The sequence below is a fragment of the Struthio camelus genome, chromosome 4, assembly GCF_040807025.1.
Source record: "Struthio camelus isolate bStrCam1 chromosome 4, bStrCam1.hap1, whole genome shotgun sequence".
NCBI classification, from domain to species: Eukaryota; Metazoa; Chordata; class Aves; order Struthioniformes; family Struthionidae; genus Struthio; species Struthio camelus.
The window spans coordinates 7723861-7749017 of NC_090945.1; the positions used below are offsets into that span (position 1 = coordinate 7723861).

General features: G+C 38.5%; 2 protein-coding genes across 6 annotated transcripts in view; both read left to right on the plus strand.

Moving 5' to 3' along the window:
- Positions 1-3927: 3927 nt before the first annotated feature.
- ALB (albumin) lies at positions 3928-17781 on the plus strand. 2 transcript variants are annotated; one of them, XM_068940922.1, is made up of 15 exons: positions 3928-4103; positions 5633-5693; positions 6507-6639; positions 7474-7688; positions 8464-8596; positions 9595-9692; positions 10586-10715; positions 11619-11833; positions 12448-12580; positions 14475-14572; positions 14740-14878; positions 15400-15623; positions 16132-16264; positions 17294-17354; positions 17592-17781. In XM_068940922.1, the coding sequence occupies exons 1-14, from the start codon at positions 4019-4021 to the stop codon at positions 17342-17344; spliced, it is 1848 nt and encodes a 615-aa protein (XP_068797023.1). In that variant the 5' UTR covers positions 3928-4018; the 3' UTR covers positions 17345-17354; positions 17592-17781. The 2 variants fall into 2 exon arrangements, with proteins under 2 accessions (XP_068797023.1, XP_068797022.1); XM_068940921.1 differs by having other exon boundaries at positions 17294-17350.
- A 42-nt stretch (positions 17782-17823) lies between these two features.
- LOC104149936 (alpha-fetoprotein-like) overlaps positions 17824-25157 on the plus strand; it is a 36233-nt gene continuing 28899 nt past the window's right edge. For all 4 annotated transcript variants that reach the window (XR_011140685.1, XM_068940926.1, XM_068940923.1 and 1 more), the window contains exons 1-3: positions 17824-17953; positions 19629-19711; positions 24046-24882. The gene's annotated coding sequence lies outside the window, so the exon portion shown is untranslated. The remainder of the gene's footprint in view (positions 17954-19628; positions 19712-24045; positions 24883-25157) is intronic.

Consider the following 25157-nt stretch of genomic DNA (forward strand, 5'->3'; position numbering starts at 1 on the left):
TCCCTGGGGTTCTGTTAGGGTAAAGCAGCACGTGTCTGAAAGGTCCAGATTCTTTATCAAAATTCCTGTTATTCCCCAGATGGCTGAAATTTTGCTACAGCTACCTGAAAATAATCCCTCTTTCTATCATGAAAAAAGCAGGAGGCTCTTCTGGAAATTTGCTTTTCCCCCATTATTCTTTATATAAGAGTTATCCAAACCACCTTTAATTCCTAAAATAGAGCCTTGTTCGTCTAAATTGCTAACATGAAAACTATTTTTTACCTACCAAGATATCAGGAGTAATCTTGGCAAAATGCAAAACTTTGCAAAAGCAACAGTTAGTACAGATTTCATTGTATCAGCATGTTCTGTAAATTCATTTTAGTTTTACACAACTACTCATAAAGAACAGATTGGTATTTCGGAAAGACAAGATGCATAGTTTTGACATTTTTCTAAATGAAGTTTTTTTGAAAATATTTTAGGCTTAGACATTTCATTTGATTTAAGACTTTTTTTTAAAACTCACGTGAAATAGGTTTTTTTTGATTTTGTCAAACTCCCAGCAAACTGAAAATTGAATTAGTCACACAGTTCCCAGTAAGAATAATTTAAAATAGTGGTAAAACTGCTCCCTTCATAAAAATTAGAGGAACAGAAGGGTGAACTTAATAGGCTACACTAAGACTAAGGAAGTACTGGACAATCTGTCTTCTAATTGTACTGAGACAGTTGCTACCACCGGCAATGAGGTGCCAGGGGAAGAGCACATCTAGGAACACAATGAGAATAGGTGTGTGGATTGAAATCCAACCAGCAGAGGGACGAAGTCAGCAAAAGTAGCAACGCCCTGTCAGAAAGAGCTTTTGCTGTAGGTTTTCAGCTAGAGCAGAGGGCAGCAGCAGGAGAATTGTCCATTACAAGCAATGTGGAAATCCATCTGCTTTGCAGTTTCTTGGAGAGGAAACGTTAGCCAGTCCAGTTTTGTAATTTTGTTTCCTTTTCTTTTCTCCCTGTAATCCTTCCTTTTTAGAGAACCTTAAAGATTAAACTTTGGAATTACCAGAACACATCCTTACTCCTTTTGTGTTACTCTTGCAGTAGTAAGATTTTAGGCTTCATTGACTATTCTCCATCTTAACTCCACCTAACCAAGTGTTATCTGCATTAGATGTATACATTTGTCTATGTGGTCTGTCTGAATGGTCTCTCTCTGTCATTAGCTGTTGTCATTCACCCGATTCTTGAGCCCTTTCCTAGGAATGGGAGGAAAGAAAAGGATTGCTTTTGGAAGTCTCCCATATGCCTAAAGCTTAACTTATTAACAACGGGATTTGCGAAGGAGCTACTATTTCAACTATCATTCTGATTTACCCTCAGTTTAGCTCACCCAGGGTCTCTTCCAAGCTCTCACCTCCAAATTCTTTGCAGAATGCTGCAGTCTTGTCTGGCTGGAATTGAAAGAGTGGCCTTTGAGGCTAATCTCTTATTTTCTATATATCAGACAGTGAATAAGAGGCTGGGGGCTGTAAGATACATGGGCACGCTAGGTGCTCTGATATATTCAGGCAAATAGATCTTTTGCTGGTGCAAACTGGAAGGGGGGAAGGAACTTTGATAAAAAGTGTTTTGAAAGGACACTTAGGAAAACAGGAGAACTTGTAGATGGTGCCTGTTGACAGAACAGGAGTGAGAAATGAGAGGAGATGATGGAGGGACTGGAAGAAAATCTGTAGAGGAGGGAGGTCAATAGGTAATGGTTACCAGAAACTTTCATTTCAGCCCTGTGCTTCAGTTGCAAATGCTAACTATTTTAACTTCACAGAAAGTAATAGTACCCAATCAGAGCATTTCAAGGAAATATATAAATGGGGTAATTACTATATTGGATCATATCCATGCTGCATCTGATAATGACAAAGATCAGGTGCTTCAAGATATCTGGAATAGTGAGAAATCATCTGGGTTCAGTGAAATTTCTATCTAAATATGACTAAATTGAATAAAATACAGTGGAGACAGGGATGGGGCTTTGAATCCAGGAGAGAATTAGAAAAACACAGGTCACATCACAATGAGGATACCTCATTTCGAGGAGGAGATAGTGAATCAGCTGGAGATGAAAATGTTGTCTTATGTTAATGGGCCTCACGTAGTGAGAACTTGAGATCAGGAGGGATGAGGAAAGCATCCCAGGTAGGTGAAAGCAGGATGGAAAATTATGGAAAAGGACTTGAAGGGGAGTTCAAGATGTTATTCAGTCCATTGTGCTCCCTCGAGATACCCTCATCAGCTCATCATACACCAATGGAGTGGTAGAGAGCTTTCAAGCTGGCGATGCCATCACAATGGCTTTAACAGCCTCTATCAGACTGGTGACTATTTCCTCCAGAGATTTGTACAGTTCTTGCAAACTAAAACTTACATAATTGACTGCAATAGGTAAGAGTACTTCTCTACATTCTCTATCAAAAAGGCTGAAGGGACTGACTGACATCAGCTATGTAAACGTGTTTGTTGCCACTCGAACAACAGTGTGAACAATGCATAAGAGTTCAGCTCTCTTGTATGTTCTCCATCATCTTACTGTTAATAAAAGGTGAAATCAGCTGGTGTAAATCCTAGTATTTCCCATTGTGGAACTACATCACTTCACGCTCAGTAAGGGTCCAAGAATTCAGAAGCCAACTGACATTTGAGAAGCCATTTACCTATATCTTTGTGCTCATCACGGTATTTTACCGATATGCAGTTTCTTTTATACCAAGTACTACTCATTTTTTGAAAACTCTAAATAGTCTGGAAAAATAATTTCATTTTTATTCCATGTTCCAGGACTATGTGTAAAGTTTTCACAATTTTTCCTACCTATGATCTCCTAAATTACGGATTAATCAATAGAAACCTTTCAAAGAGGAGAGCAGTGCATAATGGATTACTCTTAGAAGGATGTTAATACAAATGAGAATTCATTGCAAAAATTGTGAAATGACAGGCCTTGCAAATGTTTACACATATAAATGTGGCAGTTAGCTGGGCCATAATGAATAGCAGTACCCACAGAAAAATAGAACCTGGCCTTGCAAATCAGGTGCTCAAATCAGCCCTTCTGCTGTCTGGACAGCCTTCTTCTTGGATATTACCAAAAGTGTATGGCTGGAAATTTGGGGTGAGGTGCAGTCTTAGGCAGTGTAAGAGTGTCAGTTCCAAATTACTGACACAGATTCAGTGTCTGAATTCAATTATTCCACTCTGGAGCTACATATATTGTGAGATTCAGATTCTTTGGTACCTGTTCCACACTTGAAACTTCTGTTCCTTTAAGAATTCAGAAGCTAATTGGAATTTTAGAAGCCATTTACCTATATCTTTGTGCTCATCCCTGTATTTCACCAATATGTACTTATTTTTATACTAAATGAAGGACTAGGTTCAATTGTGTGCCTTGTGCTATTCCAAAATGAAAAGCAGCTTCTTAAATATTCATTTTATTTCTGTCATTGGAGGACTTCAAAGCATCTAGAATATCCTAAGAAATTTGCAATCTCATCTTTTGTAAAGTGGTTTAAAATTGAAAATCGCTAATAAGGAGTGAATATGTGAACTGAATCCTACCTGGGTGCACTGTTACTGTACAACCCTAACCCACTGTACTTTTGAACAAATACTAGCAAAAAAGAAGCACAGCTATAGGATTAGACTTGATGACATCTTTGTCTGATGCCTTGAACTCCTTGTTTGTAATTTGATAACAAAATTTACGCAAAACTTTATCTATTTGGGTGCTGGAAGGTTCAACCTCTTCAGGACAAAAAGGTCCAGAGTAAAACATAATAAACAAATAATATCAAATTCATTTTTGGCAAGGACATTCCAAGTTTTGTAATCTTCTTCAGACCAAACAGAAATCTGCACATGCCAACTGTAAGGTTAATAATTTACAGACAGTGTCTGTAAAGAGTATATAAACAAATGCTTTCCTTTCACTCTTCCTAGCATTTTCTGAGTAATTCAGCCCACATAATAATCTGCAGCCATGAAGTGGGTAACATTAATTTCATTTATTTTCCTCTTTAGTTTTGCTACATCCAGGAATCTGAAAAGAGTTGCTCGAGAGTCAGGTAAGAAAGGACTAATTAATTGTGTGTGCAATCTTTGTTATATTAATTTGATGACTTCAATGCAATTTCATAAACATTTTTTGAGAGCTTGATCCAAAGTCAGCTAAAGAGAGCAGAAAAATTTGATTCACTTGAAAAAAAACTGAACAAAAAAATCTGGAAGGGAAAAGTAGATCGCTCCAGGCAATTACTTAACTAGGCAAGTAAGTTTGGTGACATGTGCTTTTGCAGCATCGAAATATTGCATGAAGAGGTGCTGATCATTCAGAATCTGTTACTTTGAGCATGGAGCCAGCAGATGCACTGTGCTTCTGGAAGTGCTCTCTTTTGAACGATACTTCAGAAGTGAGTTCCTTGCCCATTAAAGGCATCAGTAGGTCAGAAATCCAAAAATCTAAATATCAGTCTGGGCTGTAACAATGGCTAGCCAAAAACTTCCCATTGGGTCATTTTTCCGTGCGTTGTGAAACTTGAGCTCTTACTCAAACAAATATTTCTGCAGGATGTCCTAGAATTTTTCTCATGGAAATTTTTGATTTTTGTTTAAATATGAAAACGCCCCAAATTTAACAAAACTGAATTTTCAGGAGCTGGTCTGGAAATATCAGTGAACAAGAGCAATAAAAATGTGAATTGCAATTTTCAGCACTGTATCTGTTATTGTCAAAGGAGGTCTACTGACCTCAGTTCAGGCAGAGGAGTTATTCTTCACGTTTTCTAAAAGCCGTTGAATGATACTTCTGCAACAAAGTGACCCCCATCTAGTTCAATTGGGAATGTGGCCACCTGCCTCAGTTTCTGCTTGGAAAGCTTTGGGGGAGTCTTCTGACCAAGCATGTGGTATAACTACCACCTGTTTTATTATCATCAGAACCAAGTGAAGGGTTTTTTTTTCTGCTTTCCTGCTCGTGAAGAACACGCATGATATGCATTCAGTGAAAAAATAACGTGAATTTGCCAAGTTAATAATTCCGTGTTTGAAAAATGACTCTACTAATACATATGCCGTCTAACTGCAGCTGCATTGCTGTAGTTATAATGTAGACATCATACTGTTGGTTATGCAAAATACATGTTTGCTAACTCTTAACAATCAGCTGCAGCGGTCATTTTGAATATTTGAATTACGAATATGCTTACAGAGGTAAATATTATATTAGAATCATACCAATCACATGCTTGGGTTCCCTCAAAAAGAGGAGCATGTGCAGGAGTTAAGTATCTGCAGACGAATGGAAAATCTGAGTCAGCAGAGAGTTCAGGGTGGCCTGAGGAAAGCTTTAGATTAAAGTCCCCTGAAAAGCAGTAAAGAGTTTCCAAGATGATATATCATACAAAGGTGGGAATTTTACAAGTGCTGAGCATTAGCTCGGTCTGTTCCAAAATAGTATTACTCCCTTAAGCGCAAGATCTGGGTAAATGCTGAACACCTCTGAAAAATTTGGCCCAAGCTGCCCAGAACGTATTCCTTAAGGGGTCTAGCAAGCAAATGTGACAATAAGCATCATTGTTCTTTCCTTTTTTCCTAGAGCACAAGAGTGAGATTGCCCATCGGTACAATGATTTGAAAGAAGAGACATTTAAAGCAGTGTAAGTGAACGCTCAACTTAAATTTTCTGCTTGTTTCATCTTTCTGATATTGGACAAAAAAGGAAAATTAAAAAACACTGTATGAGCTAGCAAGGAAAATATGTGCCTCACTGAACCATAGCATAAAGTTAGCCTTCTTACTATTAGAATACATTTTGTAAGCCTAGAGATACTTTAAGACCTGCAAAAGTCATGATGACCTTCTTGGTCCCTGGGAACGCAACCCTCTGCAAAGTTGATGCGAAAACCTGTGTTCCTTATGCGAAAATAAAATAGGCGTGAGTAATGCAGTTTTGATAACCTCTGGATGAAAAGAAGTCATTCAGGGTTGAGACATTACCAAAAAAACTGAACAAATTCCAAACAAAACCTATGATAGGCTGCCTGAGAGAATTCAATTATTTGCTTTTGAAAACGGTTTGGGGAATGGCAGAGGGCCCTGACAGGAACATAACTACTTCTGAAAGAAGGCGGCCTGATGTTTTTATGTAGCAATGGCTAATACAGCTTGAGTTTGTGGCACTTTTGAATGAACTAGGTAGAAGGCGTAGAAAACTCAAATCACGGTCTTTCCTGTGTTGCTTCTAGTGTGTTATGACTTTTGTTCTTGGGAAGTAAAGGTTAAAAACATTCTTCAGAAAAGAGTTGAGAACATGAAGGAAACGGAACCCAGTACTATGATCTTCATGCTACTCTGTTTAAAGCTTTTGTGCATATTGTTTGAACAAACAGTTCTGAATTCAGACGCATCTTTGGAAATGATAACAGTTGTTTTGCTTACCTGCACATTCCAAAACGTTCTTTGTGTTTCAGCGCCATGATCACATTTGCCCAGTATCTCCAGAGATGCTCTTACGAGGGGCTGTCTAAGATGGTGAAGGATGTTACTGATCTGGCACAGAAGTGTGTGGGCCATGAGGATGATCCTGAGTGCACAAAGTCACTGGTATGCAGTGAATCCTTTGGTATCGTGTTTCTCCTTTTTTTAGGCAGCTACCAAAATCATGGTATTGAGGATTTATATCTGATCCTTTCAGACTCTCAGCTTTTGATATTGTCAACTGTCAATGGCCAGATTTTAGTGCTGAAACAAAGAACTTGTTTCTGTCAGGTTCTGAAATTGTGCCTCCCAAAAGCACCTAAATCATCTGTGGAGCCATACACTGGAGCCTAGAAACCACACTTCGGCATGTTAAGTTTAGCGTTGCCTAAAAGTAAACGTTACCTTTTAGTAGAAATACCCCAGATGCAAAATACAGGTCTAATTCTAGATGTTAACTCTGAAAATCAGGTATCAAAAAATGTCTACAGGTACTCCAAATGCCTGGATGTCTAGCATGTTCAGCCAGGCCTCTAAGAAAATTAGGTGATTGTGTTCTTGCCAAATGACATGATTACAATCATTCTCCCTAAAGGTTTCCCAAGCTGTTTGTCAACTAGCATATCAAATCCTGCTTCCATAACTCATCTGAAAATTCACTTTAGTCAAAATACAAGTGAAAGGAGACCACTGTATGGTACAAAGTATTTTAGAATTATAATTAAAAATTAGAACTTTTTTTCTTGATAAAGCATTTTAACACTGTTGATAACTGGACCACAAAGTAGAACTTTATGAAATTGTTTTGAAAGAAATGGATTATTCTGATTCATGGTCTAAATCCTATCTGATAAAAATTCACTTTTTTAATTTGCATTTTCTTTCACAGATAAATAGAACGTACATTACACTTTCCATAAACAGTCATAGTTCTGACTCTCATCCATTTTTCCCTTCTAGCCCACCATTTTCCTAGATGAAATCTGCAAGGTAGAAAAACTCCGTGACTCATATGGTGCAATGGCTGACTGCTGTGGCAAAGCTGATCCTGAAAGAAACGAGTGTTTCTTGTCATTTAAAGTTCACCAGCCAGATTTTGTTCAGCCATACCAAAGACCAGCTGCTGATGTGATATGCAAGGAATACCAGGACAACAGAGTGTCATTTCTGGGACAGTAAGAAAGCCATTCATTTTGTACTTGTTAAATATTTAGTTATTAAACATAGCAATATTCCCCAAGGTGTACAGAGTATGCAGACATACAGAACATGCATACACTGCATGCTTTGCAAAAGCATGCAATCTCCTATCTGCATGGATAAAACAGCTAGTCAATCATTAAATATCCAGAACTGTGATCATATTTTTTCATTTCATGCTACAGTAGTTTTTTTCCACTCAAAACTCAGTTAAAAAAAAAAAACAACACATTTTTATAGGTAAAGCTTAGGAATTTTTTTTTCCCTAAAAACACTCTAGAACTGTGGGATTTAAAAAAAAAAAAACAAAAACTAGAAAACCACAGTGTTTCCATGATTGGTTTAATAATTTACTTGCTCCAGCTTCTGCCCCGCCTTCCCCATTGTCATTGGAAAGGATGCAAAAAAAAGATAACAGCAAAGAGAAGGTAATTTGGCAATAAAATATTGAGAAAATGGACTTTGATTAATTTTTCACACTCAAAATCAAAGTTTTCAAATATTTGACAATGCATTTAAAAAAACATATAAATCAAACTAAGTAGCTGAAGATATAGGGAGTTCTGTCACTTACTAAGTTCTGCTTTGGAAACACTAAGATATAGCTCAGCATTTACCATTAGTAGGCAGTATGTTGGTAAACTAGGTTAAATTTCTAAATTAGGAATAAAATTTATTGAAACCATATAGAGATTTGATGCCATTTGTTGTTGTTGGAGTATACTACTTACGTTTTCCTTTCTCTTATAGTTTCATCTATTCTGTTGCAAGAAGAAACCCTTTCCTGTATGCCCCTACTATCCTTGGTCTGGCTGCTGATTATGAACATGCACTTCAAGACTGTTGCAAAGAGGGTGATACTGGTCCTTGCTTGGATGAAAAGGTAGATCAGATTTTTCATGCTAGGTAAAAACAAAGCATTCTGGTCTGCTACGTAAAGGTTTCTTCTAATCTTAGCAGCAATTCTCTTTCAGTTTAAAAGCAATTTTGAAAGGCCAGTGTCAAATCACAGCTTATAATTCCAAAACAAATTGTGGTTTCCCATGGTGGTTTTCAGGAACAATTTGCAGAAACTAAGATGGTCAAAAAATTCACACTTTAATTTTTTTAAGTGAAAAAGGAAAGTACCAAAGCCAACGTGTTATTAGAAAGCTTGTCTTTTTGCTAATATAGTATCAGGCAGTTGCGAGTACTGCGTGCGTGTGCTGAATGCACATGACATGTAGCACTTGGGATTGTACATGTTGGCCTAGACTGTAGTGAGATCTCACTTTGCAGCCTGCCATGCTTTCTCCAGAGGTCTCTCCTATTCTTCTCCTATTCCTTGCCCAAGCGAATGGAAGAGAAAAAGCAACAAATGGGTAGAACCTGTCTCTTCATGCAAATCTTTGCGTTAAGAACTTGCATAGAAGAGTCAGGATTAATCATGTGTTAGCCACATGGCTCAATGTCAAATAACTTCCACACACCTTTGCTTTTTAGGGAACTGTAGCCAAGATTTCTTATTAACCTTCCGGATGGCAAGAGCCAAATTCTTCCTTTGTCTCATACTCAGTCCCAGTGACTTCCACGCAGTCACTGTGATGCTCTGAAAGACAGCTTATGCTCCTTTGAGGCCATAGAGTTTCAATGAAATTAATGTTCAGTGAGCAGTGGAGGACGGGTAGATGAATTGTACCATGCCATAAGGTGTGTAGACTAGAAGCTAGATGTTGAACAGTGAACTGGTCAGGGCTGCCTCAGAAATTCTCTGCTTACCTTTTCACAGTTAACTGAACAATAATCTGTTGCGTTTCTGAAGTAGAATTTTCAGATTTCTTTTTCTCTTGGTTCATTAAATGTAATCGATTTAATGTGACAATGTGCATCCTATTACCATAGGCAGCTGCCATAAAAGAAAAAGCCAAGAAAATAAGCGTGAAGCAGCAATATTCTTGTGGAATCCTCCATAAGTTTGGAGAGAGAATTTTCCAAGCAGAGTAAGTTCATCTCACTGTTTTATAAAAAGCAAGCTGATTATATTAAACTTGAAACTACTCAAGAGAAAAATAGCAGCATATATATAATTGAATTCTATTTGCAGAGCTTGAACACTGTACTCACGATACTTCCTAGCGTGCTTTTGCCTGAGAGCCATTTTCCAAAAATATAGAAATTAGTGGGTAAACCTTGCCAACCTAGGGTGTGCCTGCAGTAATTTCTCAGCTTAGCTATTTTTATTTAAACATGGAATTTAATCCTGACGAGGTTTCTGTGTAAAGACAGTAGGCAAAGGGAAACATGTCTATTTCAGGTTGATAGTGAATACTAGTAAAAAAAAAAAAAAAAGTTTCATTTCTTTTAACTTGCATGGCTATATGTAGATAGTTTTAGAAGGTATGGGGTGTTTGAAAGGGTGTGTCGCTCAGAACAAGACATTCCAGTCAGTTTGATCTACATTTTGGCCAAAGTCGCACCCTATCCTGTGCCTGTAGCTTTTAGTGACAGGCATATTAGTAAACAGCCAAAGTAAGATACGGTTAGCTTCGACTTTAAGATTTAATTAGGACTATGGGTGTCTGTGCTAGCTAATCTAGAGATCCTTCCCAGATAGGGGATTCTAGAGCATGATTTATCTCATTCTAAAGTAGTTATCGCAGATACACAATCACAAACTTGTCTCTTTCTGTCTACCGTAAAGGAGGATTGGGTGACTGGGCAAGGTGTAGATATATGCTTTCTAGCCAGCTGAAGTTAATTGAGAAGAATGGAAGACTATTTCCTTCAAACATTGCTAATTTAGAGTATTGTAAGTGTTAATGACTTGCAAGTTTTCTGTTCAACATTGAGGTTTAAAGCAATTGTATTTTTCTTCTTTTCCTTTTCTTTTTAGTAAACTTGCTTTTCTTAGCCAAAAATATCCCGGGGCTCCATTCTCAGAACTTCATAAACTTATAGGCGATATTAAGGGTATCTACAAAGAGTGCTGTGAGGGGGACATGCTGGAGTGCATGGATGACAGGGTAAGCTAAATATTTTTAAAAGATATTTACATATTTGAAAAGTGTTAGGAAGACAATAATTTCTACAGCTGTTCTTTCACAGTATTCAATACTGCTGGCTAGTTCCTCAGCCACTAAAAAACCCACAGTCAGCTTAACTGACTGCTACTGGAATTTGGTTTTCGACCAGTTCCGAGTTGAGCCCCTTATAATAATGATGAAAATGAGTTATTACTTACACTGTAGTCTGTTTCTTTGCTTGAAATTAAAACATTCGTTAGGGAGGTTATTTGATGGTATTTATTCACTCCAAGTCAACAAGCACGTAAACAAAGCAAAAGGAAGCAGAGGCAAAAAGGCCAGAATTTTTCTCCAGTCCTGCTGGGTGTACTACTATTATTCCAGCTTTCCTGTAGTGCCAGTGAAACCTGGAGGGCAGCTCCCATAGGAAGACTTGCAAACTGCAACAGTAACTTTATTTAAGTATTGTCTGGCCCCGGGACCTAAACATAGTTCTCAAACCTGTAAACAGTTGGAGTCCTGGGATGGCTTTACGACACTATTGCATCCTCTGTCAGAGGTGGGCATGTGCTGGGACTATAAGGATGAATCAGGAGTCCTTTATGACAGACCACTCAGTGACTTTCACTGCCTTTCCAGAGTACTCCTCTTCTCAGTGTTTCTAAGATCAGGGAGGGAGCCTCCTTCTCCCCAGACTCCCACCAGCAAACATTATTTCCAACAGGCACAGGAAATGTCAATCTCTCCAATAGTTCTGTGGAGACATCCTGTCTTTAGGAAACAGATAAGTGAATTGGTAACCTGAACAAAAAAGCGAAGAGTCTGAGAAAGAGAGGGGAGTTGAAATGATCTAATTTTAAGTTTTTATTTCATAACTTGTCTAATAATGTTTTAATTTTACAGGCTCAGCTTATGAGCTATATATGCTCTAAACATGATGTTTTCTCAAGTAAAATCAAAGGCTGCTGTGAGAAACCAATTGTGGAACAAAGCGAGTGTATTATGGAAGCAGATTTTGATGACAAACCTGAAGGTCTCCCTTCACTAGTTGAAAGATACATACACGACAAGGAAGTGTGTAAACACTTTGAGGCTGACCATTCCTTATTCATGGCAGAGTAAGTAATGCCAACAATGCGTGTGCTTGGGTTTAAACACAGAGAAGTGATGAGCACTGCATAAATTCATCTTCCATGACTAAAATATAAGGTCCAGACCTTCTGCTCTTTTAAATTATCTACTCTCTTTTCTGAACTATGGCCTAAGGGGCCTCTTGGGTGTTTCGACTGCATATGGAGAAAAGAGATGACCAAACAGAAGTCCAAGGTGACTGATGTAAATTCAGCTCTAGTTTCTCATTCATGGTTTGTGACTGTTCCTGCTCAACACTGTCCTACTTATGGAACCTGAGTTTATCAGTGCCTTTCTTTGATTCAGGGGCTTTGCACATGTCCATGTGCAACATCTCCTTAAGTAGTATTCTATTCTGGCAAGTGTTTTGTTCCTCTTGACTTCACTCCACGGCAGATAATAGAATGACCAAAGCATACTACCAAAAAAAACCAAACAACCAAACAAACAAAAACAAAACAAACCCCCACAACCCACAAACTGATTGTCCACCTTACTTAGTTCCCTCTGAGTAACTGTCACTGTCAGTTACTGTGCTGCACATGAGGAATGTAGCATGTTATTCAGGAGCTCTAATGCTGTCAGCTTGTATGTCTTTCAGGTTTCTTTATGAATACTCGAGAAGACACCCCGAGTTCTCCAGTCAGCTGCTTCTGAGAGTTGCTAAGGGCTATGAAGATCTCCTGGAGAAGTGCTGCAAAACTGCCGATCCTGCTGAATGTTATGGACATGCTGTAAGTGCAATGATTTGTTTGCACGTAACCAAAGTGCTTGGTTGGTAGCTATCAAGAAACAATTGGATTGAGGACCTCCAATGGAAGAGCAGACAGGAAGCATTTCAGGAGACTAATCTCAGGGGAAATGGGGATTCTGAAGGGAGATTAAACAATCCAGAGCCCATGACAGACATGTAGAGTCTTCTCAGAGCAGAGATTAACTTCACTGATCATCTTACGAAATCTCAAACTAGTCCAACTCAACTGACTGATGCATCTGTCTCTCCAAAGTGATTTAGCTCGTTCTAGACAGGATGACTAATAGCTGGTTAGCTGAATTATTCTACGGGCTCCACTGCATACACTGAGTAGCTGTTAACTGATTATGATGGGAGCCTGTGCGGCCAGCTCACATGGAAACTCCTAAATTTAGGTGTCCTTACCTTGAACTGAATCACACAGCAAATGACAACAGAAGTTGGTCTACTGACAGCTTTGGCCTAGAGATAGAAAGAGGATGCTCCCCTCATGGTTATTAATCCTATATTTAAAAAATATTCAACCAGTTAAAAAAGGGGAAAACAAATCCTGAGCAGGGATCAGACAAACATTCTCTAGGCAATAAGTTCAATGGGTAGTTAATTTAAATTACATTTCAAAATCTTGCTGCCTTTTTTTACTGAATTTATGTTAGAACTCATGGGAGAATCAAGTGCTCTCCACTCCAGCCAGGCCAGACACAAAAAGTCAGTCTGTTATGACAGCCACCGAGATCATGTTATTTAAACAGAGCACAACACAAACCAAATAGAGAGAATTCAAACAAACGCTATCAAAGGTGAAATAAAACAAAAAGAAAAAAACTTACAAGTTGCACATAAAGAAAATGTCAACTGATTAGAAGTTCACTGATGCTAGAAAGAGTAAAAGTTTATGCATCTTTTAGCTAGCCTCTGAAGCTATCAATCCAAGATACGTTATGTTGAAAACACACTCAGATCATGAAAAAGAATGGAATAGCAGGCAATTGTTCTGGCTCAGGAGGGAATTTCTTTATCCTAATGCATGGAGGGCTGGATGCATTTTTCTTTGTGTGTGGAGGGAGAGGGACAGCTCCTCATATTGTTATGAAATATCTGGGATTGTTCCATATCTGGAATGCACTCTAGCACAGCTGCTGAGCTTAGGCAGTCCAGAGGAGTCTGAGTTTGAGGTATTTGCCGAGGAGGCAAGGCATGATCAGACTTCAACAGAGTGCTAGCTTTAGCAATCTTAGTTTGAGGAAACTGCTCCCATGAAACAATTTTGAATAGTGAGCAACTTTCAACAGATCAAAGGATTGCTTAGTCATTAGGGCTGTAAAGCAAGAGAACAGGCATTAACCTTCACTCTTGTGCAGCTGTGGCTCCCCAGTGCTCCCAACCTGGAGTCATCTAAAAGCATGATTCGCAGCCTGAGTTAACTGTCAATATTCCCCAAACAGTCCACGAAGACCGACAGAGAGACAGTGGATGTGGCATGCAAAGAAGGTGACGCATTTCCCCTATCTCAGCTCTCAGTCTAAGGAGTCAGTGGATTGCCTTCATGGAGCTGCTGAATCTCTTTATTCGCCACAGAGAAAAGTCCAGACAGCAGTCCTGGACTACACACCTAACCCCTCTAAATATTAGCCACACAAACCTCACCCCTTACTTTTCAGCTGCACACTGGAAGGACTTACTTGATTTATGGGATGTGGGGAAGATTTGTATATCAAAGCATTTCAAGATTCTCAGTTGGAAGAATGATTCCACTCGTAAAATGGTTACCTAACAGCTAATGAGATTTAGAAGAGACCAAAAGGTATATGACTGTGATTGTGACCAGGATGTCCTGCTGTAATGTCAGTAATAAATTTGACGTTCATTTGCAGGAAGAGGAATTGAAAAAACACATTAAAGAAACTCAGGATGTTGTAAAGATAAACTGTGATCTTCTTGCTGACCATGGTGAACAAGACTTCCTCAAAGCGTAAGTACTTTCTAATACGCATTCTCCAGTGTAAGCAATGATCCTGATCTGCTTTGGGCAAGTCTATTTGGATTTCACTTCTATTTTCACCTCACTCGTCTAGCTCAGTGATTCAGTGCAAAAAACATTGTTCAAGCGTCAACAATCATTCTGATGTGATTTTTCAGAGTTCTGATCCGCTACACTAAGAAAATGCCTCAGGTATCAACTGATACCTTGCTTGAAATTGGAAAGAAAATGTTAGCTGTTGGTGTTAAGTGCTGCCAGCTTCCTGAAGACAAACGCCTACCCTGTTCTGAGGGATATGTGAGTGCATTCATTAGTTCTTTCTACTCCTCGTTTACCTTTCTTCCGTTCTCAGAAAGGTTGAATTCTGATACAATGGTAAAGATTCACTAATTTCTTTTATGAGCTCCAAACTAAGTGTCTGCATAATATAATTTGAAGTCTGTTCGTTTTTAATGGGCATGAAAACCCAAGTAGTTCTCTCTGAATGTAGCTTGTGAAAATTTTAGCTAAACTTTACTCTCTCCCAGAAAGCAAAAGTCAGTTTGATTAGGTCAATGGCAACTTGCTTTTGGGAAAGCTAAACAGTTTCTTAAAAGAAAACTATATTTACTAAATGTTGTTTGATGGTCAAATTATTTGCAGATTAAATGCCTGCCTCCAGGAATGCATATTAAGTGTTATGCAAATTACTTTCAGACCACCTTTAGAGCTGAGAGCTTCCGCTTCCAATTATTCTATTGTGACATAAGCATCACACATTCCTTCCGTTACTGTAGCAGGTGTAACTAGTGTTCGTCTGTCTTCCTTTCTTTTCGCAGCTGAGCATTGTGATTCAGGATATGTGCAGGAAACAGGAGACCACACCGATAAACGACAATGTTTCACACTGCTGCAGTGACTCCTATGCTTACAGGAGGCCATGTTTCACTGCCTTGGGAACAGATGATAAATACGTGCCTCCACCATTTAACCCTGATATGTTCAGCTTTGATGAAAAACTGTGCACTGCTTCTCCTGCTGAACGGGAACATGGCCAGATGAAGTAAGCTAAAAAAATTTGTATAGAAAAATTCCTGCAGTGTAACACATTTTTAGGGAACAGGACTTCAAGAACTCTATTTTGGTATCTGACAGGGACTTCACTGAAGAGAGAGTACTGGATGGAATTAAACGTTCGTACTGAGCTTGCCAGTGCATGACATCACGTAGTTGAAGAGAGGCAAAATAAGGCATTTTCTTATAGTGAAACCCACGTCCTAGCTGACGAGGCTTATGTAGGTCCACTGCCAGTGTAAGTCTTAGGGTGAACTTAATTGAGACATCATACAGATCATTTCAGTAAGGCTTTCCCATCTGTAACTGCAGCAAAGAAAAAGGGAAAAGATGATTCTGCAGTACAGGGAGTTTGTAGTCACAGACAAACATAGGCTCCTCTAGACATGACAGGAAGCCTCAGAAATGATCCATTTCTACATAGAATGGGATATTATAAATTGAGAAGTCAAACTACAACAGGTAACCTTAATTGCATATTGTGGCTCTCTTTCCAGATTGCTTGTCAACCTCATTAAACGCAAGCCCCAGATGACAGAAGAACAAATAAAGACAATCGCTGATGGTTTCACTGCCATGGTAGAAAAGTGCTGCAAGCAACCAGACATTGAGACATGCTTTGGGGAAGAGGTATTTCCTATCTCCCTTATTAAAAAAAAAAAAAAAAAAAAAGGTTTCAGGACAATCAATAGGAAGCCATGCGCTAAGTGGTTCTGCAAACCACAATGGCTGCTTGTCCACGTACCCTTGCAATAAATTTGCCTATGGAACATAACATACATATTTACATACAGATTGTAGTCAGAATAATTTCATTTGGAAGTGATGTCTGGAGGTCTCCTAGTCCCACCCTCTGCTCAAAGTAGGACTAAGTTCTAGACTGGAGAAGGTCGCTCAGGGCCTTGTCCAGAAGAGTTTTGAATATTTCTCAGGATGGAGATTCTACAGACTGTAGCTGAAAGACACATAAATGTAGAATTGACACTAAATCTCTAACCTACATAAACTTCCTTTTGTGCTACAGATTCTTCTAGGGCACTAAGGATTACCAGTAAAGAGTGCATCTGGATGAATTATCAGAGAGTTATAGCAAACATAGATATATTAGCAGGGCGAGTCTGGCTGATTATGGCCTATGAACAGTCATTCCATTTTTCCCAAACCAGTTAACTACGGACGTGTTCTTTCATTTGACATTTGCTCTTTCCTCAAATAATCAGAGACATGGCTCATATATATAGCCATATTGCAGAGCAGGCTCAAAGCATTTACAGGAAGTGTACATGTAAGGTTCCAAAGAGCAATCGTTATCATTCAAAATACTGAAGATTCTACGTTAGCAATATCTTAAACTGCTTATCCATTGACTCCTTTTTCATTTATAACCCAACTATTACATAGGTAAGTACATTAGGAAGACCTTGGCACGGATTACTTATAACTCACTCTATAAAACTTATTTTCTACCTTTGCCAGATTGAAGAACACCCAACATACAGGAGTCCACAGTTTTTAAATTTTGAAAGTACTGTTACAACTATCATTTGACCTGTAACGCAGACACAAGATTTAAGGTTTATGAAAGGTGTATGCTCAAGCACTATATAATTGATTCTCTTTGATTCTCTCTCTCACAACTGCTTAAATTCCTTTTTCTAGGGTGCCAACCTAATAGTCCAGAGCAGAACCACATTAGGAATTGGAGTTTAATACGTGGTAGGTAAGAACGATAATATGTATATATTGGGACATTTATCTACCCTTCCCTGCTCACCTTGCCATGTACTTAATTGTTTCAGAGCAAATAATCATCTAGCTTCCCTTTAATCATTAAATGTTTGCTTTTTCTCATGTATGGTTTACCATCTGCATATAAAATGATATAACATACAGGAAGTTGCAGTTCTAGTAGTATGCTACTGTTTTACAAATAATCCTTTTGATTTCTCCCTTCTAGGTTGCCAGTGGGGAGAATAGGAAGATAAAATGTTTCTGTGCAACTTCTCCTGCCCATGACCTTTTTTCCTTGGTATTGAATGACCATTTCATATGTCTTCAGTGTTTTGTCAAACCACATACTTTTCCAGAAACTTTTCAATTCTATTACCTTGAAAGAATGAATAATAAATAAAAGCTTTATAAATCTGCATCTGTCCTGGTCTGCTGATGACTATCGTTAAGGCCCAAATCTGCAGTACTCCCTACAGTGCAGCTATAGCAGTGTATTTATGGACAACACGTGTATTCCATTGTTTTCTTCCTCTTGCAGTTCCCGCTCTGTAAAGTATGTGCATGTCCCACTCGTCAGTTAATATAAATGTAAGTAGTTTAGTCAGATTTTAATACCCTGACTCAATTACAGGAACATCTTTCTCTTTTACCTCAACAATTATATTTATATAGTAAAAGAATGTTCAAAGGAACTGTCCCATCTGAATAAGGTGACTAGCAACTTGCCCTTAACAAGGGAACAAAGACGTTTTACATGAGTCAGGAATCAAGCGTCTCTTAGCTTGCCAAGAATTGCATACAGATCTGGTTTTGGCCACTTGTACTTATGTCTTCAGTTCTTTTTAAAGAGCTTTTGACTTTATAGAAACCTCTTGAGAAGCCTACAGACTAAATCAAGCCCTTCATTGCAGGAACTTCCTAACACAGAAATCCTTGGGTTCCACGTCATTAACACACCATAATTTCCTAGTACATATTTAGTTTCAGTCCATGAACCACAGAAAAACAAGTCTACTACACCAGAGTGAGGGCTGATATTTTTGGTTAGACCCTTTTGGTACTAAGGCATTTCATATAGGTACCTCTCTTGGCCTTGAAACTCTTCCCTAGTTCTGCAGTTCGCAAATCGTGAATCTTCTGCAGAACCACAGAAGTATGCTCAGAGTGAAACATTCAGACACATGGGTGAACGGGATTGAAAATTTAAAACAAACAATCACGAATCTTAATATGGTTGAAAATTTTGCTCTTCCGATCACTCTGAGTGAGTGATCTAATTAGGCATTATTTCAGAAGAATTTATATGACTTCAAGGCAGTCACAAACATCTTGCTAGAGACTTACAGTTTTGCGACCTTGAGCAAGAATTGTTCATCAGTCACAGTTATGCACTTTCTTTCATTGCTCAATATCTGTTGTACTTCCATAAATTAGGGAAGTACAAACAGCCTTCATAAAGACCATTCACATTCTGTAATTCACCATCCAAAAAGCTGACAGTTGTTCCCTACAGCTAAGACTAGCCTGCTCTAGGTTAGCGTAGTTGTATTTAATCAGAACAAGTCAAGCTTGCTCTGGGAAAAAGTTCTGAAGCATCAAAGTCAGTGCTAGCTGACTAAGTCTATCAAGAAGTGCAAGTTTCTCCTTGGTTTTCCAATCTTAGCTGAAACCCAGGCCATCTCACATTACAATTCTTACACGTGCTAGTTAGACTGTTGTCAACTCTGCTATGTCTCTTCAATTGCTCTTTCTCAGATTACCAGGATCCAGTTAAGACGCAGAGACCAAAAATATGTTTATAAGTAATACTTTTGTAATTCGCTGGCACCAAAGAGATAATGAATTCATCGACGGATGATTTCTAGGCTGTATCTATCAATACTGGAAAGAGTAATGTGTCAAGGAGCAGAGTGGAGTCAAATATCAACATACCAAAAATATTGGAAAGGAATGGCTTCTTCCCCCTCCCCCCCCCCCCATTTCTACCAGTCACAGGACTTCATATATTTCACTCTTGGACATGACAGTTCCTTTCAGTTTACAGAACGGCAGATCATTGCAGCTGAGCTACAGCATTTACAGTAGTATCTCAAGCCCCACTGGTGATGTACCTTCGAACAGATCTTCCTTAACAGCTTTTGCTCCCGGGATGAGCAGTCTTCCACGACTCTCTTTGGGCTATGGGTTTCCCCAACTGACATGTTTTTGTTTGCTTAGTTGAGTTTTTTTTGGTAACGAGGTGACTTTCCTTTTTCCCTTGTAGAGTCTGAGTTTCGAAGGCGGAGGAGTAAGCATACCTGCAGCTCGGGCTAAGACCACAGTGGTACTAAAGTATTCTTGAACCACGTAAGTGTCCCCTAAAGAGGTAGCAAATCATTCAGCTGTTTTCTGAAACATATTTAAATTTCTGCTGTCAAACCTGAATGATTACTTCAAATTTCAGAAGAGTCAACTGTTATGATAACTCTTAAGTATGACACCTGCAATTTGTTTGCATGCAAGGGTTTTTGTAGACAGATTATTCCATTTCAAGAGATTTTTTAGTTGTCCTGTCCTTTCTATCAAAACTTCCAGCCCCTAGAACTCATAAAAGACTGTGGAAATATTCCTGAATATTCAAGGAAGGAAATTAACCAAAAAACATTACACTCATTTAAAAGTAGTGACTTTTTTTTTTTTTTTTTTTGAAGGCCTGGCTCCTTGTTTGCCAACAACTGAGTTTGCAACAGCCTATCCAACCAGCCAGAGCAGTGTTGTACAATCCATTTCCTGTGACAATTCACTTAGCAGTTTTGCTGGGACTTGATGCGCCCTGAAGAAACTGAAGAGTCCCAGGAAATAGAACTAACTAGTAATAGATAACAACCTGAAACACAGAGGCTTTAGTCATGCTGAGTAATACGAGGATTACATGCCTTGTGGTCTGGTGCTATTTTTGAGCCCCATTTGGGGCTTTCTCGTTATAGCTCAGCATCGTGAACGCATACCTAGTAGCAATTGTTCGTGATCTGCTGTAACCCCTCTGTCATGTGCAGACTAATTTTTGCTTTTTCCATTTTCACTTTTTTGTATGACCCATATCTCCTTCCTATCTATCTGCTATAAAGTCTGGCAAAACAGTGAACTTAGAATTATCACAAAACTTATCCCTGTGAATTGTCCATTTGTTAGAAAAATCCTCATGGAAGCTCACACCCATCCGTTATGTGAAAGACAGTATTGACAGCGTCAGCCATTTCCACTACTTAATGCAAACCTCCTCAGACTTTGTTCCTCTAAATTAATCCATTTACTATATTTGGATATCTTATCCTATGACAAAAACAAACACACACACACAAATCACTAATTCATAACACATGCAAAACCTGCCATTGCTGGACAAAGAAGCTCTTTCTGCAGATACCAAAATTTTCAGAATAACAGCCAGATCTGGAAGTGAACCAGCTAGTTTTCTCATAGCTGGTAAGAAAACAAAATCTTTTCTGCTCCTTGGGTGAAAGAGTAATGAGCTGCATCCATTTCCTTCTGCTTTCTGCCTCAATCTTTAATTTCTTCACCTGACACCCATCATCTATGCTCATCAGCTCCCCCTCCCACCTGCTCAAAACTGCTTATTTTCTTCAGCCCCTAATTCTTCTTCTTCCACCTCCTCCTCTCCCTACCTATATCCTGAATCATAATGTGATAGTTGTCTGTAAGCATGATTTCCAATCTCTTTTAAAATGGTGGTTATTAAATCTTTCAAAACAGGGGGTATTGGTAGTGGCCTTTTTAAAGGTATCCTTAGAAAGCGTGGTCACCTCTTGGTCATAGCTTTTCCATGTTACTTCTGACTTTTCATAGTTTCTCTGAAGTTGAAGAAACATCTTGATCTCTTGACCCAAGTTGCTCTGTCTTGGTACGTGGGAGTTGGGGGTTCATATCATGACTCTGGAGTGTCTCTTATAAGCCATTAGCTACAGTCTTTATGTACAGGGATTCCTTCAAGCATTCAGCTTTCATGGGAACATCTGAAAACATTCTGATCCTTGGAAATGTTTTATTTCCAGTGTGTGACGAAGCAGACAGAAAAATTATCGGGTGACTATAAAGCCCTCCACACAAGCTTATGATGCAGACCTCACAGTGCTCAGCACTACTAGAAATACAGTGGAGTGTCTCTGGGCACTTGGTAATGGGCAGTGGATTTGGGCAGCTTCATAGGTTCCTGCACGATTCCTCTTGGTTACCTGCTTTTCCCCTTTCTGCTCTCAGATCCATGCTATGAAGCCTTTATTGTGCTATGACTGCATCAAATCGAAGGCACATGTGGTGTGGAGGGCCTTATAAACTGTACAAAAGGGTCCATCCACCCACTCAAGAGTGTATATTTTCTTAACCTAACTCTTTACAAGCTATCCAGAGGCTGCTCTTTCTTACCTCATATTAAGGGTATCATTGGACTTGCTGCCCAGCAGTTGTTGCGCTTTTTGTATTAATTACGAGTACAGTGCAGTTTAATAAGCAATGCTGTCTGCATGACTGCATTTTTTTGATGGTGTCTGATCCTCGATTTATTATTGTTTTTGCCTAAAGATCCAAGAGTGACTTTTCTGCATATCAGCCCTACTGAACTGCATTTTAACTAGCATAAAGCTATTGACCACGTCAGTGGCACCAGGATTAAATTGCACTGAATTTTCCTTTGGCTTCAGCAGCGGATCCCTTAAATGCTATTGAACCCTATTCATAAGTGCATTGTGTCTGTTTTTGGGCTGCTTCATGAACAAAAATTAAACTCTGTTTTATTTCTTTCTTTGGAAGTGATTTGCAGTCCTAAGTGAATTATGAAAATCATTTTCAGCTCTGCTGAACTGTTACTTGCCAATACCAATACAGATCACTTTGAACAAATAGTATCCAAAAAAAAAAAAAAAAAAAGGATAGCACAGTTATAGGATTAAACTAACTTTCATTTTACTGGAAGACCTTGTAGCCTAATTTGAATTTAGAAAATGTCTTATCTATCTGGGCAAAGCATAAACCTGAATGTATAAGGACTTCTCCTAACTGTCAGGTCAAAAATCAAAAACCTAATAAAGAATTTGTCACATTTCTTTTTTGGCAAGGGTAGGTCCAGTTTGGGAGCCTTCTCCAAGTCTGATAGAAATTTACAGCAATTTACGTCTGTATGGTTAATTATTTACAGACACTGCTTGGGAATATAATATAAATAATTTCATTGCCTTCTATCTTCTGTGTTTCCTAGCTCCCATGATCTACACCTGTAAGTAATCCACCATTATGAAACAGATGCTTCATTTCTCTCCCTGTCTCTCTCTCTTTTTTTTTTTTTTTTTTTTTTTAAAAACTTTTGCTACATGCAGAACTCAGATTTGCTGAAGATGCTGGTAAGAACATGCTAGATGAATTGTTTTCCTTCATGTTATGTCCTTAGAAGCTTTGCAGCTGTGTCAATGACTGATTGGAGTTCATTTCACATAGTTTTATATCGACCATGAAGCACAATGCCTTAATTTGCAGCCCACTGAAGTATGTACAAAATGCTGACTATGACAAGCTTTGAATCAAGTGTTACAGTTTTTATTTCTTTTAGTATTTTCTTCACAGGAAGAAGCTGCACTTCTTTAAAGATTGTCTTTAAAAACAAATCAAAAAAAAATGAATCATCTTTCTGAGTGAAAGATTAAAATCTTTTCATTTTCAAATGAACTGCTTATAGACAAAATACTTTTTTAAGTAAAAAAAATTTACTGTCTGTGGAAATCAACAAAATCCCAGAACACAGTTATTTTAAATGTCATTATTCAGTGTGTAGGACTTCTCATTATCTAACGAGTTCTAACAACTAGTCTAGGTACTGAAATATTTTCCATGAATGGTAAGTAAAGGAATTATAATTTACATATTGACACACATTGCTGTATGCAAAGAAATACATTTTTGAAATTCTCTTTCACTGTATGTGGGGACAAATCAAAAGCTTACAGCTGATCCCCTATCTTACAGAGGTCTGACACTGGTGACTTGCCTCAAATGTAACCAGAATCCTATCTAACTGTTCTTTGTTTTCAGGTCCTGCAAGATGAAAAGCCTACCAATGTTTTCCAAATAAACTGTAGCTATATTAGTTAGAAAACAGTGAAAATCAGTGCTTGTAGGTAGTACATGCTGACTTAGACGAGTTATTTCCTAAACCTGAATTAGAAACATCGTAAGGGTGGGACTGAGTTTTTCCAGACCAATGTGCACACGTTGAGACACCACAGAGCTCAAGGGACCTAAATAAGCCCAAAGGACACAACAGTTATCAAACGTAAATACCCTAGAACCAGGCAGTCAAAGGGTGACATACTATGAAATACTTTGAACGGGCTTGGTCTATTCCAGCCGAAGGCAAAGGTAACACTCCCTTGAAGGGCTGGTAAAACACTTGCATTTTGGAAAAGTGCAACCCAGTGCCTCTACAACATTCCTGAAAGAAGCATCAAATGCACACAACATCTCTCCACAGCAACTGCAGAACTAAGCCCCATCTTTCCTTATTTTGTTTCCTAGAACATAGAAGTGAGCTTGTCCATCAGTTCAAAAATATACAGGAAGAGAATTTTAAAGCAGTGTAAGTGTTTAACACTTCTGTTTAACACTTCTTATTTCATTTATATTTTTTCATATAGCCTGTGCTTTAAAAAACATCAAGCTCAGAAAGAAATACCTAAAGCTTGCTTGAATCCAGAAGTGGTTGCCACCTTCCACATCCGAAGAGCAAGCCACAGAATTACTGGCTAAACTTCTAGCAACACAACCCTCTGCTGTACGCGTGATAGGACGTGTGACGGGGCGAACAACCGGGGACAGGACACACTCTCTTCTGCAATTATTAATCCTAACTGGTAGATGTGAGCAATGAAGGGAATGCATAAAGATTCCAGAAGAATACATCACTGACCCTGCTGAGACAGAGAAACATTTTATTACTGGTTATTATTAACAATGAAAATAAGTGCAAAGTACCTAGAAGCCTCTCAAATTCAAGCAGGGGGAAGCACACAGGAAGGAGTCCTCATCCGAAGTATTTATAGTCAACACAAAATTTTGGATAGGAAAACAAAGACCAAGATAACTCACTAGCAAGGGGAATGAACTAGGAAGGACAAAAATTTATGGCACCATCTTGTATCATTTGAATGAATAATTCACACTGCTAGAAATTTCCCTCATGAAATTGCATGTAACAGCATCAAAATCCCTTGGAAATTTTAGTCTCATTGACTTTGCTAAGCAGCTTTTATTTAACTGTTCTCTCTCAGCTCAGGCCCTACAGATAGTTACCAACGTCTCCGAATCCGGAAGTCACGTTGCCTGAAAGTGAGAAACGTGCTTCTGTTGATTTTCTCAGTACCTCAGGCAGTGCAGGAACAAACGCATCACTCAACAGATGAAAAGCATCAATCATCTCACATGTTGGTGTGCTGACTACATGGAGACAGCAGAGTGTTTGAAGCCACTGGTAGGCAAGTAACATGGATTATGGCTCTATTTCTAGCCAGTACAGACTGACAAATAACAGTCACTCAGAATCTGTCCCCAAAGGTTTTTTTTTTTTTTTAAAAAAGCTTTTTTGTTTATATGAAGATATACATATAAAAACCAAAAATCTAAATTGATAGAATTGTACATTAGACTTTCTATACAGTCCCATAATTCTGATGCTCTTCCCTGCTGATACTTTTTCTTACAGACCACCATTTCTTGGATAGAATCTGTCAGATAGAAAAGCTTCATGAAG

Bases quoted from the DNA above. Each gene is read 5' to 3' on its own strand.
- ALB (XM_068940922.1), top strand. From the start codon at position 4,019: ATGAAGTGGGTAACATTAATTTCATTTATTTTCCTCTTTAGTTTTGCT. The intron at 12,581-14,474 runs GTAAGTGCAATG...GTTCATTTGCAG, and splicing joins CTGAATGTTATGGACATGCT to GAAGAGGAATTGAAAAAACA. The intron at 16,265-17,293 runs GTATTTCCTATC...TCCTTTTTCTAG, and splicing joins AGACATGCTTTGGGGAAGAG to GGTGCCAACCTAATAGTCCA.